This window comes from Pholcus phalangioides, unplaced genomic scaffold (genome assembly GCF_987345545.1).
Source record: "Pholcus phalangioides strain wild (caught in Gottingen) unplaced genomic scaffold, Ppha-v1.0 ptg000001l_1, whole genome shotgun sequence".
Taxonomy (NCBI): domain Eukaryota; kingdom Metazoa; phylum Arthropoda; class Arachnida; order Araneae; family Pholcidae; genus Pholcus; species Pholcus phalangioides.
In genome coordinates this window covers 17,801,264-17,819,373 of record NW_028301594.1, presented here as the reverse complement: position 1 = coordinate 17,819,373, position 18,110 = coordinate 17,801,264, and the positions used below count along the sequence as shown (strand labels likewise).

At 37.7% G+C, this 18,110-nt stretch overlaps 1 protein-coding gene across 8 annotated transcripts in view; it reads right to left on the bottom strand.

Moving 5' to 3' along the window:
* LOC149089997 (uncharacterized) overlaps window positions 1-18,110 on the bottom strand; it is a 247,448-nt gene that overhangs the window by 18,161 nt on the left and 211,177 nt on the right. For all 8 annotated transcript variants that reach the window (XM_089231825.1, XM_089231845.1, XM_089231839.1 and 5 more), the window contains exon 2: window positions 5,852-6,100. In XM_089231825.1, the coding sequence (XP_089087951.1) occupies window positions 5,852-6,100 (249 nt within the window). The remainder of the gene's footprint in view (window positions 1-5,851; window positions 6,101-18,110) is intronic.

Genomic DNA, 18,110 nt, shown 5'->3' with positions numbered 1-18,110 from the left:
TTACACATGTCCTATGAAGATTTTCTGCTACCTATGCCACCCCCTATCAGTGAATTTTGGAACTTAGAAGTGGAAAAATTCTTCTCTCTCGCGTCTTTATCGCATTGATAGGAACATCATTTTCATCTTCGAATTTTCATACCACTCTGGTTCTACACGGCTTCGGGAAGTGTCCGTTTAATTACGACCACAGCCCTGTATATGTAATATTTATTTCCCCCGTGGAATTTTCACAAAGTCCCACTTCTCTTTCGCGACGACCCTGTATTCGTACACTGAGAAAAAAAAAGGACTCCCAACTTTCCTCACGTTTATCCTTAAACGAAAACAGAACCAAACTGACCAATCATCATACGCTCTGTCAAACTCTGATCAACGAGCGAAAAACGAAACGACACGGCAAAATGTTATACCCATTCCGCTGACATTTTGAAAAGTGGACAAAATAAAAAACGGATACGGTATTTTCTCTGCAGAAATTCAGCCGGAATGTCTTCATTCAACACGAACCGAATTCCCATCGGCTATAATCAAAGTGAAGGACACAGGGGAGGCTTAAGATCCATTCGGCCTCATACAGTTACTCTTGGAATTGGACAAAGCATTCCGAGTCAAAAAGCCGGAATGTTATAACCATTAGAAGACAGGCGCAGAATTTCTAATGACAGGCTCTGATGGAGTGAGTGTAGTTTTTCTTTCTTTCTTTTTCTAATCTTAAATCCTATCTTCATATATATATATACCCCCCTATGCCTCTTTCTCTCTCCCTTCCCTTTTTATTCCTAGGTCCAAGATCTTCACTAGAATTTTTGAGCAGAGGATCCTTTTCCCTCCCTCGAAGGATAACGGCAGCGAAAATGAGTGCACACATATCCACACGGGAGATGGACCTACTCCATCTCTCTCTCTTTCTCTCTCTGTAATATGCCAAGCAAGACGTTTCCACGGGGGACCATCACGAAACTGAATAACGCTTCCATTACAGATCTGTATGTGAAAAAATAGCCCATGATTCCTCCCAGAGATAGGATGCCTGGTGTGTTTTTTATAAAAGCACCGGGGACGGGGGGCAACTGCCCTCGGTGGAAAAAATTTAGGTTGTGGCAATATTATAGGTGGATACATACAACACCGTTATAAAATTATCGAATTTCGAATTGTTAGGGGGTGCAAAATTATGTTTGTCCCGGGCCGCAAAATAATACAAAAGTCCTAGTTACGGCCCTGAAAAGCACCCACCAGTTGTGTTACAATACTACTAAACCGCATATGCGAAGGGTTGCAACTAGACACAGTAATGCAGTTTGGCAAGCATGGATTTCGGCATTACTTCCTCTATAACGCCTAACGAATGGGAAAGGTTCTCAACCGGTGCTCCGCGAAGCCCTTGCGGCTCCGCGTGCGCTCCCCAGGGGCTCCGCGGCCGCTCGACGACAATAAAAAGAATCTAATTTGAAAAAAAAAATATATATATATATTAATAAATATTTTAAATAATAAATAAATCAGTAACTTTGATGAATAAATAAAAACTATGCCCATGGGGCTCCTCCATATAAATTGTAGACCAGAAAGGGCTCCGCGAGTCAAAAAAAGGTTGAGAATCGCTGAACTAGATCAACCCCCCCCCCCCCCGCGTTCGACTCTCAGGGCACTAGACACTTCTTGCCTTATCATGGTCATGGTTGCGGGCCTGCACATGTGCCTAATAAGTGTTACTTTGAACAGTGCCGTCTTAACGAATAGAGCCCGGGACCTCAGGAGAAGAGAGGCCTCACAAAAAATTGGATATAGTTGAAAGTTTCACGGAGTATACATGTTAATTTGCCTGGTAGGGCCCATGATGCTCTTAAGATGGCCCTGACTCTGAACAGCTTTCAAATTGTGAGTAAAGTGTAATGAATAAATGAATATTTACACCGTTGCCTGCTGTTTTCTGAGGCTAGACAAAGTGGGCAATATCGTCTCCTGGGGGCGATGGAATGATGTGGGGGTGGGGGTTATAAGCTATTGGTATGATAGGATGTATGCTATATGATCCTATGGGTTGGCTTCAATTGGGGGTCGATGAGAAGAGAAAATTTTCCGAAGACGGAATGATGCATTAGATCAGCGGTTCTCAACCTTTTTTGACCCACGGAGCCCTTTCCGGTATATAATTTCTATGGCGGAGCCGGAAGGCCTATCTTTTATTTATTCATCAAAGGTACAGACTTATTTTTATTATACAAAAATATTAATAATTACTGTTTTCAAATTTACTGGGTTTTTTTTTAATTTTCCTCGAGCGGCCGCAGAGCCCCTGGAAGTTCACATGGAGTCCTTAGAGCTCCGCGGAGCACCGGCTGAGAACCGCTGCATTAGATAGACTGATTATGAAATGATGTTACTGAATTCTCTTGTATATTCTTCCTTCCCCCAAAGGAACCATTTATTTGTATGCGACCAATTTTTTCTGAGCTGAAATTTTCTCTCTCTTAGCACCTTGGTTCACTTCTATTAAGAAGCTACTAAGAAGCCACTTCTCCACCAAGCTGGTTTTTCTACGGATCTTAAGGGTCGAATCTCTTACCGCATTTGGGCTACTTTGGTCATTTTCCGCTACCGGAGCCTATTGAACAGAGACCTAAAGTTCAGAGCCTATTTGGAATGGATAGCAAAATGCAGTATATCCTTGGGCATCGAGACCAGACCTGTTGAACCCAAGGCTTGGATGTTAAACCCTCGGTTGGATGTTAAACCCTCGGTTGCTAGTCCCATTCTCCCATCACTACCCGAAACGCAACAAACTCCGTAGAATTTACTCCAACAAATTTTCCGGCCACCGTCCCCCAGCGGAACGTGTCACGTGTCGTCCACGGATTTACGAGTTTAAAAAACAAAAAGAAAATCAGTCTTTTGTTCTCCCGGTCTTGTATGAATCCCAACTCTTCCCTCCAACCTCGTACAGTGAAAGAGGACTCTCTCTCTCTCTCTCTCCATTGTGACGGAAAATCGATAGTTTTCATTCACAGATGGCGCGGCTCTTCTAAAGACGAGTAGCGAGTCGAGGGAGAGGGTTTGTAATATAAAGGATAGCGTGTTGAGAAAACGAAAGATGTGGCAATCTCATTAGCAACGACTGTCGCCGGTAGATGGCATTACATGTCAAGCGTCCTTCCCAGCAAGGCCAAATGTAGTCTGTGAAATCCAGACAAGGGCGTGTGGGACAGAAAAAAAAGTTTCATTTCATTTTTAACACTTCAATGTTTAGCTGATAAGCTACAATCAGCTGATAATCGATTTTATTCCTAATTTTAACTTTCAGGAATTTTCTGGTGCTCTAGTCCGTTGAAATGAATGGCAAAAGGTTCTCAAATACATAAAAACATGGTAGAGGTGGAAAGAAAAAGATGTTAAATTACTCTTTGGTAAAAATAACAAAGGGAATTTTAAATTACAAATTAAAAATTCCTGCATCAAATAGTTGACAGTAGAATTTCTCAATTTTCGGACGGAGCTGAAGAAAAATTCTGAAAACAATGATATCTTGAAACTGACTTCCAAGAGTCATCATCTTGCTAAGATGATGCGGTGGTCAGAAAATCGTACAGAATGCTCCGTTTTTCATTCTTGAAAAGGTTTCTTCGTGTTGTCCTAAAGTCATTGTTCCGCTTTTCCGAGGCTCAAGTTATTAGCTATGAAGAAAGACTCGATTCCTTGAATATGTTTACATTGGAGGAATGCGGGAGTCGGAGGGGAATATGATCGAAGTGTTTAAAATTTTCAACGGGAAGGATATAGAAGGGACCACTAGTTTTTATTAATACACCATCAATCAACTGCTTTGACAAAGAAACGCCAGTATGGATTGGTAAGGGACAATTCCAGGTAGTGGTGTCGCAGCGAGTTTTTCTCTCACAGAGTTTTCAATGAATGGAACAGCTCACCCTCCGGGGGTCGTGAATTATAACACGGATAATTCGTTTTAAAAAAAAAAGATAGACATAGTGGGATAAATCAAGAAGCTACCGTACTTGGACTTAAGACAACCATAATCTTTATTATGGGCAGTGTATTATATAGTATTACTGTACTTATGTTTTTCTTTCGTGATATATGCTTACATATACTAACATTGAGTCTCTGGTTATATTCGATATCCATATTTTTTATGGGCATCTTTTTTCAGCCACTTCGTTGCGAAGTTTGCCTGTTGTGGCCTTTGTGTTTGTATTTGTATAATCCTCTCTGCAGGGATGGCTTGAGACCTATTTTTGGTGCCTCCCGCGCACGTTTTTTTTTTTCACTCTTTCACTCGGATTTGGGCCGTGCGACCACATGGGTCGTACGGCCCAAGAGCCGCTCTAACTTCTTTGTATCGTTCCAATTTTAGTGCATGTACTGTCGAAGTGAGCACAATGAAAACTGGCTGTTTTGAAAGAGATGGACCCTTAACGGACATGAATGAATGATAAATCCCCTTGACAAAGAGAAAAATTCCTAGACCAAAATTGGTCTAGTTAGTTGGATTTTTAATTGGTTTACTAGTTAGCTCTTCTGTTATGTTTCACCGAACATAACTTCCGAAAATAGGGCCCTGGCGTAGAAAAATTCGCATCCTAACGTTCGACCCACAACTGTGGCGATCATCTTTGTGGGCGTATTGGGGTATTTTCGTAGGTCTCTGCACAAAGCGAGAAGGGCGTCGTTTCTGCAGAGACATTATACAAGGTATCCACAGTATAATTAAAATTGACGTTTTCTGAGCTGTCTGCAGCCTTGCCTTAACTCACAAAGCCTAATACCCCAACTAGAAAAGTTGTGAAATTTTTGGGAAAGTCTTGACGAAGTAATGGACAGAATTATAATTTTTAGACCGAAAATCTCAGAATGACTTTTGATTCAGAATTTTCGTAAAAGAGTTTCACTAGCAAAAGTACGTTATTCAAAATCAGGGATCCGCGAGTTTGGAGAAGAAAACCATAAACTCGTTGTTTTTACATTACTATGTACAGAATATTATTTTGTAAAGCGATCCGGGGACTTCATCTTATTGACACAAGAGGTCCTTCTACCACAAGAAGGTAGAAAACACCCTGGAGTGAACTTAACGCCACATTGTCTTTAATGAATAAATGAGAATGGAAATGGTTCTGCTGGGGATGGGGACTAGATATCCAGCCATCAGCGGTGGTTCGAGCTTTACCTGCCACCCGGGTGCAAAGCCTCATATGCCACACCTGAAGAGGACCCTTGTGGAAGCTGACGGTGCTTCAGCCTACGAGACTCTAATAAAACTGATTTTTTTCTAGTACGAATGTTAACGTGGGAATGGTTCTCAGTACGAAGCCGTCCACTTTTTTTTCTTCAGTTGTCTTTTATGAAAGATAGATAGCGTGGCATTTTGCTCAAGAAGAACGGTTTTATCAATCATGTTTACTTTTCCCATGTTAAAAGACGTAACGTTATGAAACCAGAAAACTTTGTGTCACACTTGGAATCCAATTTAGAAATGTACTCAAATTTAGCAACTACATTTAGAAAATTTTAGGCGGAAATACCGATTTTCTAGTAGCCGTGGTGGCCTGGCATCATCACAGGATAATTGAGCCGGCTACTACGTTCATCGTCTGTGGATGATGGGAGCAATGTGAAAGTTAGTCATGAACACTTATCGTTGTTTTGCAATGTTTTTGGTTCATTTTTATCGCCCATGGAAGGAGGGTTTACCTAAGATTGGCTTCATGTGTATTTTGAAATACCAAATACTGAATGGAAAAATATTGACGATTTGGGCTCGTGTCAACAATGCTTAGGAGGAGGGGTCGGGGGATGAAGTGCTAATTAATTGATAGTCGTAATTTCTGACCTTGTTGTTTAAGTGGTTCTTTTTCTTGACTTTAGCGTAGAGGGCGCTGTTGGCGTTGGCCTTCTTATTGCTCTTGGATGAGGCAGACGTGGCCTTCTGTTTCTCGAGCTGTGGCAAGGAATCCTCGATTACAGGTCCGCTACTGCTGCTCTCGTTGTGCTGCTGCGCCACTACTCCACCTCCGGTTTCGCTCGTCGGTGCTGCTCCAAGCGCTTCCGATTTCTTCTCGTTCAGCTTGTTCACCGTTTTCTGAAAGAGTTAGCAACCGTTACAACCAGATCAAATGACATATTTGTAATGTTAGAATCAGTGAAAAACTTCATTAACTAACAACCCAACTGTTACGAACATCACTTTTAACACAGTTAAAACAAGACTTGTTTATGTCAATATAATTTACATTTATCAACTTCATCGACGCCACGTCAACTTCCCATGCATGTAATGATCGGCAGCATTCATGTATTACGATAAATTAGGAATGAGGGCTGCAACTCATATAGTGTATGTATATGGTTCAAAAGTATGAATAACGGAGAATTACATCACACACACAATCTTCATTTATAATTGATTTTCAAAATATCTGTGTGCATAAATGTCTAGTATAAATCTATAATTCGAGCCCGATCTCCACCAAATTTGACAGAGCCCCATTATAGTGAACCCAACTTATAATGACCCTCCCGATAAAAGAGGAGAAGGAAAATCTGTCGGATCACAAGCAAGACGTATTTCTCACATGGGCAAACGGGGCACGTGTCCTTTGCCCGCAAATTTTCCAGGTCCATCCGAATAGGCATAATGGCATCTTCAAAATCGCATAAAAATTGGCATCTTCCTTCAATATTTTAATTTTATACAAATATATTAACAAACATTTTCCTTTTTGGATCGTCTTGGGGATGGGCCTGAGGCCTTCCACGTCCTTCTTTCTATCCCTGCCTACGTCTCTGTCTAAAAGGATGCCATACATAAAATGGCCACCAAAAAAATTGTGTTTACCCAGGGCCTGAACTCATGAGGAACAAGCCTTTGTCATAAAAATAAAATAAAATAAAATAGCAAAAAGGAAAAGAAAGGGTTCTATGGTCGGAAAAAAATAATGGCCAATCGACAGCAGTTGGTGTTGGGAACTGGGGGAAAAAAATTCTATATCGGTGAAATATAATGACCGTATTTCGTTAGTTGAAGATTTGGTAACTAACCATACATATACCGTATATAAAGTGGCAACGAGCCAATGGAATCAAATGATAACCAACCAATTAAAATAGGACCTGTGAATCACGCAAACCGCAACCAAGCAACAGTCCCCGACAAGTCTCAAACACCCCATATTTATCCCACTTTTTGGTTTTCCTCTTCTCCAGTTGATGATGGATCGAGGCTACACTCATTTTTTTTTTTGTTCCTTTTAGTAGTTAATCCTCTCGGTTCTCCTCCTTCTAGACATTCCCCCCATCCCTTAATTCTCCTCTTCTTAAGTACAGTGCATGACCAAAAAAAAAAAAAAAATTAGAAAAAATGAAATAAAAATGAAGGTTAAACTTAAAAAAATGAAAGAAGAGAGAAAACCCAGGCAGTGCACTTAGGATTAAACTACATTACATTAAATTACACACGACTCCATCAAAAAAGAGAGGAAAAAAACCAGTCTCGGTCGAATTACACTCATTAAAAAACTTCAATGTACATTATTAAGAAAAAATACATTTTTTTAAAATCATTGCAATGACACTCATACTCTGAGGCTGTTTTTTTTCCTTAATTATTACTACCTTTTTTTTTCAAAGATTTAATCAAGGCGAACGTTTTGGGGGCCCATAATTCATATTTAAAGAAAGCACGGTATAAAAATATTTTCCTACGTGCGGTACTAAAATCATTCACAAACTAATGAGATTCAATTTCCAAAATTAAATAAAGTCGCGCTAATGAAGCGATCCATCTCTCATTAGAGTTTCAATGGTTTTATCTACAACGGATGTGACAAAGGGGGGCCAGAGGGTTCAGAGCAAGGCCTGACAAATCGATAAAAAAAAATTTAGGTGCCATGCAAATTTCTCAGGAATGATTAGGGATAACTAAGGTTGTTGGAATTTCATGACTTTTCGCATCTTGTTAACCCTTTAAGCGATTTTTTAAAATTTTCTTGATCCACATTATAACTGTCACATTGCAAATAAAAGCGTGTTAAGAATCCGAGATATGTTGGAGTGGCCGAAAAAAAGCAGATCAAGTTTGACGAGATATCTCGGGATTGCCGCTGTAAGGGCTAAGGCTCTTAAATTCCTAAAATACAAATGTTTCAAGTTCCTCAGTTTAGTGGAAAAATGTCCGGAAGCAATAATTTTGACCGCTAGATAAGATATTAAACTAATATGACATAACATGACTAATATGTTAAACATGCTGAGATGGACAGTCTTCTTAAAACTACACTTTTTAAGAAGCTCCGTCCCTGCCTAGGAGCCCTGCTGGGTGATTGCGGGGAGACATTATTTTACCGCATATCATGCTTCCGACTGAGCAAACAAATAATTCTGCAGTTGATAAGCAGAGAAAATTTAGTTCTTGGGTACATCGCACTCACAAAATTGAAATCGTGGACCAAGGAAATTTCTGCCAGAAATTTTAAAATTTATTACACTACTAATGAGTTTCGTTCATGTTTTCTCGACAAAATGAATTCATTAAGTGCACAATGTTATCGGCAATTAAAAGCTGTCTTACGCATGTATTTTAAATTGCTCCGGATTTGGCAGCTATTCATGGTTTTTTTCATTCCGCACATGCTATCTATCTCTTAGCAAATTTCTCAAGCGTATTATACTTCGAACCTAGTCAGTAGACTGCCAAGTGAAAATGAAGTTACGAATTACAAGAGCTCAAAAAGTCATAGTAAAACCTCTTCTTTAAAGTAACAAAACACAAGACAAGTCTTTTTTACGCGCCATTTTGTTCAAAATTCAAGAAAATCGGCACATAACAAGGGTTTATCGCAAAAATAAGTCAGAGAGACTGAATGGACACTGTTTTAAGGAGTTTCGATAAAGAAAAAATAATTTATGCTGATTTTTTTTCTCTGTTGTGGTCAAAATGACCGCTATCCACCGTACTGCGTAGTTCGAAATTTCCGTCGTTCTAGTGTCAAAAACTGTTCTCAAAGGGTTAAACATCAAGTACTCCAAGTGAACTAAAACGTATACCTCTAAAGGTCATAAGCACACCAATTGGAAATCGCTGACGTGAGGGGAAAAAAAAACCTCATTATTTTGAACTAATAACATCGGAAATTTCCGAAACACAAATCGCATCAATTCGTAGTCAAGATAATCCTATTGTACGCTGGAAATGTACAAGACACTGCTCGATTTCCAGGATTTTTGACAAGAGAAATGCCTACAGTATAGAATTTTAATTATCACGAATTTCTCTGAGAATTGTTGTAGTAAATTGGCTTATGGCTTGAGTAATGCTCTCTCCTCCATCGGGGAAATTGAAACGTCTGATGCGATCCTCGGTTCGATCCGTATACCTACCTTCCAGTTGTGTATTGATTATTCTTTGGCTCTGAGTATGTGTGTGTGTGTGAACTCTCCTTACTCCCGTGGTATCGATCCACTGTCTCTCTCTCTCTCTCTCTCTGCTGAGAGTACGACTTATTCCTCAGGGCAAGGGTGGGTTGGTTGGTTGGCTGTTTCGATTCCGGAGAGAAATTCCTTTCTACAAATAAGCATCTGTAAAAGTATGTATACATACGTAAATATGACAGTGTTCAACACGAACAAGTGGTTTTGGATACGGTGATGCTATTACTAGAGAGTCGTGAGTAACAATAACCAAAGAAATGCCAGGGAGTTTGAAAATTGGTATCTTATTCTGAAGTAAACTGAAATTTGCGGATAAATTAACGTAGAAGATGAATCTTAGAAAGTCGCATGGAGAGGAACAAATTGGAAATTCGATGACGTTAACGTCATAACCACATCTTAAAGCACACGTGCTCAACCCACGGCCCGCGGGACAAATATGGTCCTCGGAGTCATCTGCTGTAGCCCGTGACCAGAAACCTAATTTTGTGAAAATGAACTCATAGCGCATTTCCAGATTACTTAAGCAAGAACATTACCGCCGAACATTAACAGATCACTTCAGTGGATTGCGGCATATTTACGGATCACTTGGGTGACCCGCAGCACATTTCCAGACCATCTAAGTGATCCGTGGCACACCTAAAGATTACTTAAGTGACTTGCGACACGTTTGGAAACCAATGAAGTGGCCCGAACTCTCATAAAAGTTGAGCTTCCTTGTCTTAAAGGTTTCAAAAAATTAAACTCTTGGAACTAAACTCTGTGAAACCATTGATCATTTTTGTCGCACCACGGTCATTTTCTGCACTGGCTAATCAGACTGCGACCTACAATTGATTGGCGATTCCGAACGGTAGCGTTATTTATACTCACCGAGAGGGTGATGCACTAATCCCTCCGTGCGGGACTCACTGCGGTAGCAATATTTTGGTGTGGTCATGTTGCCGTTTCTGTTGTACCCCTGTCAGGAAATTTTCTGACAAGGACGAACCCGCCGGATGTCGAACTCGTGACACCTCTAAACACCCTTTGGTATTTTAGGCGAGTATCTTATCGACCTGGGCTACCGCACCCAAACTCTGTTGGGATTTTGAACTATGGACATGGGTTCCCTAACTGTTCTCAACTTCAGTTATGTGGTCGGGTATAATTTTTATCGGGAATAGGTGTCCTCTATTTTTCTGCCCTTACGCAGTGGTATGCAGAGGAGTTGAAAAGTCCTAGAAAATTTTTAAAAATTAATTTTAAAAAAATCGATCAGTCGAGTTGAAAAAGTGCGGTTTGTGCAAAAATACTTTTCCCATAAATTTGACAAAAAAAAATTTTGCTTGTGCCGTGAGGTAAGTTACGAAAGCTTAAAAATGGCTCTCATCTACATTATTCAGCATTCTATTGACAGCACGTGTGAAACAGATTACGACGTAAGTATTCCTTGACCAATGATGCAATTGTTCAAGGAAAAAAAAAAAGAAAATAAATATGAAGGATAAGTTCGAGGACATAGAGTTTATGCGGGACAGTCACGCAAGCAAGCATGAAGATCGGAGCATTGAGTCGTTTTGGGCCAAATGATCGCCAATGATCTGTAACGATCACGTCGTTAGGAAACTTAAGGAAACAACAAGAAGAAAGTGATACATCAAGTTATGTGTACTCGAACTTTACACTAAAATTGTTCGAAACGAAAAGGACATGATATATAATAACGAGCTTCCAATTTTACGAGTCTGAGTGGCATATTCAAATATTTTGCAAGCTCTTCACTAATACAAGAGTAAGAAAATTTCTATAGAAACAAATGATGTTCGAAACAAAATAAAAATCTCATCCACTGAGGATATATGGATTGTTTACTGGCCTATATGGATTGTTAACGTGTTGCGGTTACAGTACAGCGGGTCTGGTTACAAAAACCGAAGATGCTCTCACATGAGTGATACCCTGTTAAATTTGCTTTAAGCATATTTGTCCATGGCGACACAACTCACGGACTTTCATATGCACAGTGTAAATACATCCTAAGATATACGTACTTCGAGTGTGACCAATTTTCGTCACGTGATTTTCGAATTTGTAAAGCCACTACCCGATTTCGAATACGTTGCATTAACGTCAAAAATCGAGAATTGAAGGGCCTACAGCATAGTCTCCCAAACTTTTTGTTCCATCGCCCCCTTCATCAGAAATTTTTTCTTCTCATTGCCCCCCAACTCAAGTAAACCCATAAGATCCTATGTTAAATCAGTAGGTTCTATCGCCCCCTTGGACCATTCCATCGCCCACCAGGGGGCGATATTGCCCACTTTGGGAAACACTGGCCTACAGCATGAACGAGTTCTTTATTGTTGACTTTTTGAGTCAAGTCCACTTTCTTGTTAGAAGAAAATATACAGGGTCATTTGACATGAGAAAAATCAATAATTCACGGAATATTGTATATAGAGGAATAAAAAATTGGGTGCCCGGTCGATTGCCTTCAAGACGGAATTGTTTGAGTTTTGAACGTGTTACCGCAATAGTTCGACTGCCCTCAGCGTGATTTTCGTCATTGTAGGTGAGGAGGGGGGGGGGGAAGGATTTAAACCTTTTCAAACATTTTATTCAAGTATGAATCATATTTGATGATATTTGAAATTTATGCGCAATTTGTGGTTGAGAAACTGGAAAAGCGAACAAAATGTTTAGACTCGTGCCGAAAAAAAAGTTTTTTTTTCTAGCGCTCTCTGTTGTTGACTTGAAACATTAATTTCTGAATTGATGCATATTATAAGATCTGTGTTTTGGAAAAAATGTATGTTGTAAGTCACTATTTTTTTTAAATAAAGTTTATTGAAATCGAGCTCAATAATAGAGAAATTTAGTACAGTGAAATATCGATTAATAACTTTTTTATACTGTTTGTTGCGGTGGATGAATATTATTTCGTTTTACGTCAGTTTTGGTTTCACTTTTTTTGCGTACTACGATAAGTAAGTTTCGTTTTCCGCGTCATTTATCTGCAACAAAATATTTTCTAATTTTTCACGTACAAATTTTGTTAATATTTTTTTTTCACTCTCTATAGTTTTCCCTCCGAAGAATTAATTTCTCAATAATTTACAAAATGAGTGATTATTTTGATAAGTTGTGGCCACTGTTAAAATTCTCGGATACAGTGAAACATCGGTTAACGCGATGTTTCTTCTGCCTTCACACCCCAAAGCAGAATGTTTTTCATTGTTCTGCAACGAGCCCTCGGAGACTGGAAATGTTCTGCATTAAAAATTCCCATAATAGTGTTTTCTACATTTTTCTGAAAATTCTTCCAGATTGTTCCGCAGTAGCACTGATTGTTTTGCGACGTACGTCGCTGATTTCGGCATATTCTGCTATGGGGCCTTCACATGAGATTGAACCATTAAAGTAACGTTAAAAAATTTGGTGCAAACAACCTGTCTTTCTAAAATTATGGTGAGGGTAATCGACTTATTTTTTTTCTTCAGAAGAACGACTTACGCGAGGGCAATCGACCTACACCCAAAATTCGGCACACATGATAGAAACGACATGCGGTTTTATTGAAACGTTAAAAAAATAATTACAAAATTAACCAACAGATGACACATTTCTTCTGACAACAAAAGTGGGGGATCAGCATTACAATGCATCTGTCAGCAGAGATTAATTAAGAAAGGTTAAAAATCCAGGCGCCTATTTATTATTAATATAATTTAATTTATTTAACGCACGGTATTCTTCGAGTTGTTGAACTTTCGGATGTTGAATCATCCTGTTTCTATTCATTCGTTTGGTATTTGTTACTGAAGCAGTTAGTTCCTGTGTTTCCTGGTAAATAGAGCATTGGGGGCAAAGAACAAAAGGGAGGGCGACTCCTTGGCCCAATGGAAGTAAAAATAGAGCCAACTCCTTCTTGCTGAAAGCCCTTCAATTTTTTAGACATCTATGAATTAAAACAAAAAATCACTTTATGAATATCGATAGCAAGATTCCGATATTAAAAAGAAAAGGTTTTGTTTCTACCGGAGAACAGAAAAATCACAAACTATTATTCCCTGGGAAAAAATAGATCTTCGACTGCTTTCAAAAACTGAATTTTGCTGAATAGAAATGCATAAAGAAAATAGAAATACATTCTAAAACGTAATTTTGAAAAAAAAAAAAGTTCTGTTCAAACACACACACACAAACGTGAGCCATCGAATTAATTATTCATTCTCTAGCATAATATTTGACATTTCCTTCTCTTTTACAAGTTAGCGAATTAATGCTGCTCAGTATGAAATGCTTCTTCAAAGATTATCATTAAATTTTACACTAAGCCTTGCAAATTAGACGAACGAAAAAATAGAAACGTAAATTCAAAGGAAGAGAATGAATATTTCAAGAGATTTCTTCCGGAGGCGGCGATAATTAAAAACTTAGACGTCATTAGCAATTAGCATCAACACTCTTTTTTCTCTCCTAAATACACCACCCTTTGATTAATTGATAATTTTTCCCCCTTCTCTTTTATCCCTGGAGGACTTCCCGAATTGTTCATTCGATAACATTCGGAGATTTATCCCTGGTGATATATTATATATTCATATTTGCCAGTTTCTACAAAAATCTGATGGAAAAATTCATTGAAAATTAATATTTTGTTTCAGTTTGAATCGTACTCGATTTTGTAGGGAAAGGATAAAATAGATAAATTATATATATATCACCATCAGTCTTAATAATTTGCATAAGGGATAATCCTCAAGTTATATCATGTCATTACTGCTCTTCGATAATTAATAACTTAATAACACATTAATGTTGATCGAAAATATTGATTCAGCGCATTCCTTGAGGAGTTGAGAGTTTTTATCTTACTCAAAACATTTGCAAATTAGAGAATTTTGACGAAAATTATAGCAAATAATTTTATACTCGCAGTTATTTAATTCTATATCCGGTATTTTCGATCCGGAACTGAGAAGTGAGAAGAAGTTATTGTCATTGCTTCCAAAAGTCATTGTTATAATGTTGTCGTTGAAAAGTACTGTTATCAATACGTTGTAAACGAGTAGGAATTTTTTAATTAAAAAAAAGCGTTGCAATAAAAAACATTGTTGAAAAATATTTTTATAAATAGTGTTGTTGAAAATATTGTCACGAATACTGTTGTAATAAAATATCGGTCAAAATAGCATTGTTGAAAATTTTTGTTCCATCGATGATATCATTCCCCTATTATGTAACATTTCATCATGATCGAATGAATTTACAAAGAAAAATAGTGCTGTTGAAACACCTCATTGAGAAGTAAAGTATTGTTATTGATACGGTGGATGATAAATAGTGTTATCGAGTAGCGTTGTTGTAAACGAATACGACTTCTTTCCATACAAAAACAGCATTTTAGGAAGGCATTTTTGAAAAGCAATGTTGTTACATGTAAAACACCATTGTTGAAAAGCGTTGTCACAAATATCGTTTTTAAAATACACTATTGAGAAATATTGTTATAAATAGCATTTCCAAAATATGCTAATGGAAAATATTGTTATAAATATCATTCTTCAAATACATTATTCAAAAATGTCATTATCATTGGCATTGTTGAAATATATTGTTATCAATAGCGTTTTTAAAATGCATTATTGAGAAATATTGTTATCAATAGAGCATAGCTTATATGCACTAAAAAACAACGAAATATGCTCAAAATATATGCAAGTATGCAGCAAAAAATGTCAAAATATGCACTACAGAAAATGTGCGTTTAAAAAACAAACAACCGCGTAAAAAGCTCTTAAAATATGCATTTTAAGAGCACTTTAAGTGCTCTTCAAAGGTATATTTTCTATTTCCTAGCGCATATACATTTCCGAAAAACATTCTCATGGAAAAAACTTCTACATTTTTTCATTTAGGAATTTCTCGTTATAATAGCTGCTCACCAATGGGAAAAGAATTTTGCTCCAAAGAAAATTGACGTACACGTGCACACCAGACAATTATGTAAAACACCAATTATAAAAATGTAACTGACCTTTCGTAAAAAATGAAATTATATTTACTTATTCTGAAATATTTTCAATGTTATGCATTTATACGCATTAATGCTTAAAAGAAAGGCCCCTCGAAAGTGCATTAGCATTTAATCAGGGCTCTAGTTTTCAATAGCGCTGTTGAAGAATATTGATGTTGATAGCGTTGGTTGAGAAGCACAATTATCAATAGCGTTATCAGAGGGCATCGATGGAAAACGACTAATAAAAGCAATGGGGGGGGGGGAAGGATCTATACCACTACCTTCTATATCCTACAGAGTATAAAATGTAGTGACTATACACACAAGCATCCTCCTAGGGGTCCTGCAGGGCTTTTTTGTCCAATTTCACAGCATTTTTCTATCAAAATATTTATCAAAATTATTATTCTTAGGAATACTCAAAATTTTTTTAAAGATTCCTGCATCACTTTTAAACGGCTTCAAATAATCCTCTTCCTAAATAATCCTTTTGAACGGAGACGGTATTATTCGAGAACATCTTAACCCATTATAGGCATAGCTATTTCACGCTCTACATTGATAATGGACAGGAATTTCCTTCGATAAATGTATACCGAACGCTTCGCCTCATATAGCAGAGAGCCATCCCATATAAATACTACATTTCATTAGGATCGTAAGAAATGTCAATTAGCTGCCAACGACTGAATTCCATCCGTCATTACCAGCGGAGAAAAGAAGGAAACGATTATTATACACATACGAAAATCCCACGTTAAAGGTGACAATGCGTGTCATCAGATGTTGGAGCCGTAATAATTCCGTGAAAGAAAATAATATATTAAATAATGATTGGAGGGATAGAGAGAGATGGGAAGAAAAAAAAAGGGGTAAAAAGGAAAATATAAAGGAAGAAAAAAATAACAGAATTAGACGTCATCTTATTTCGAGGTGTTTTCAAGGTCAGGTAATTTCGAAAGAAAAATAATAATAGCAGGACAAACTAACACGATTACCAGTTGTGTCACGTACCAGGCTTTTCCTTCCATTGCCCGGCGGTCATGAACCTTTTCACGCTTTAAACTAATAACGAAAAAAATAACAATAAATAGAAAGGATAGTTTAATGGTTTAGAGAGACGTGTGCTCTTTAATGAGATCCTGATAACAATATTGAAGTAGAGTCAATAGTTTAAGAGCGGCTTTTTCCGAAAAGAAATTAAAAAAAAAAAAAATAGAGCATAAATATTATATCTGATGCCAATCATAGACATCAAACAAAACATCTGAACCGTAGAAAATATTTCACATACGCTTATTATTGTTTCGTAGTCCATCAATTGGATTTATGAGAAGCCATAAGTGTTTGCGTAATTGAACAGGCAATAACGTATTTTACCATCTCGACGGCATTGACGAGACATCTCGCTTTCTTAGAAGCCTTTTGTTTTAGCAATGACAAGCTCCAGAGCATTTTGCAAAACTGATTTCTAAATGGAACACATTTTCCTGTTCCTCTTACTTTGCACCTGATGAAAATCGGAAGAAAGCGGATTTCATAGTTTCTATGGCATTTTACAGAGGGTTAATTGATTTCTGCTGCGCCAGTTGAAGGGTTAACATGGCGCGTTTCTTTTTACCTTTCTACGAGATTCATCGTGCTGGGGGGTGATCAAATGGCGGCACGCGTGCAACTGTTTTCCCCAAACGTCTAAAAAATGCTGAAAAATAATTGAAAAGACAGAGGAATTTTTTGTGTACACGCCACACATGCTAATCAATAAATATGTATTGTTTATCGATTAGGGGGCTAAGTGCCCCGTTACAAAAAAAAAAAAAAAAAAAAAACCACATGTGGGTGGACATTTAGTATTTACAGAATAAAACTGAAATATATAATATTCTAATATTCTTGAAGAATACTTCTGGTTGTGTGTGAATGCGAGACGAGGATTCGTTGTAGTGTGTGTGTGTAGAAGCCTGTACCGCATTGAAAAGTTTCACCCAATACGACGAACCACTGACGATTTTCAATGGGGGAATTTTCGTTTCCCAAATGTGTGTGTGTATATGTATATTTTTTTTTGCAATACATTCGATATATAGGACGTCAGCAAACCGTAAATGAGAAAAATTATAGGAAATAGCACGCACAAAAATTTATATGCTCGAGAGTGATACACTGAGATTTCTCCCTTGATATTTGGTCACTACTGCATTATACAAACGAAATACGGAGTAAAAGATGATTCAACGTCTAATAGATGAAGGATATCACTTGTGCCTATGATGCAAATAGGAATAGTAGCTGAACGCAATTTCTTTTTAAAAATGTTTTTAATAATTATTAATTGAATGCGGCTGATTCCGCATTAAACTATAATTACGAAGCATATCTGGATTTCAAACTAGTGATTTTCAACAGATTGTCCGCAAGATCAGTTTCAGACAAAGCAGAAATTAGTATAAATATAGCAAGGCCACTGTTGCGAAAGGTCATTGGTTCTCTTTGTGTTTGTTGCTCAAAGAGTCCTCGGGTGAGAGTGGTAATTGAAAACACAATACTTTCTACCACGTGGAAAATTTGATTTAAATATCTCGTTGAATATAAACTTTCAGGAGAAGAAAATGCGCAACTAACATCTTTGAGCTTTCCATAGCGAGTGGCTATGCTA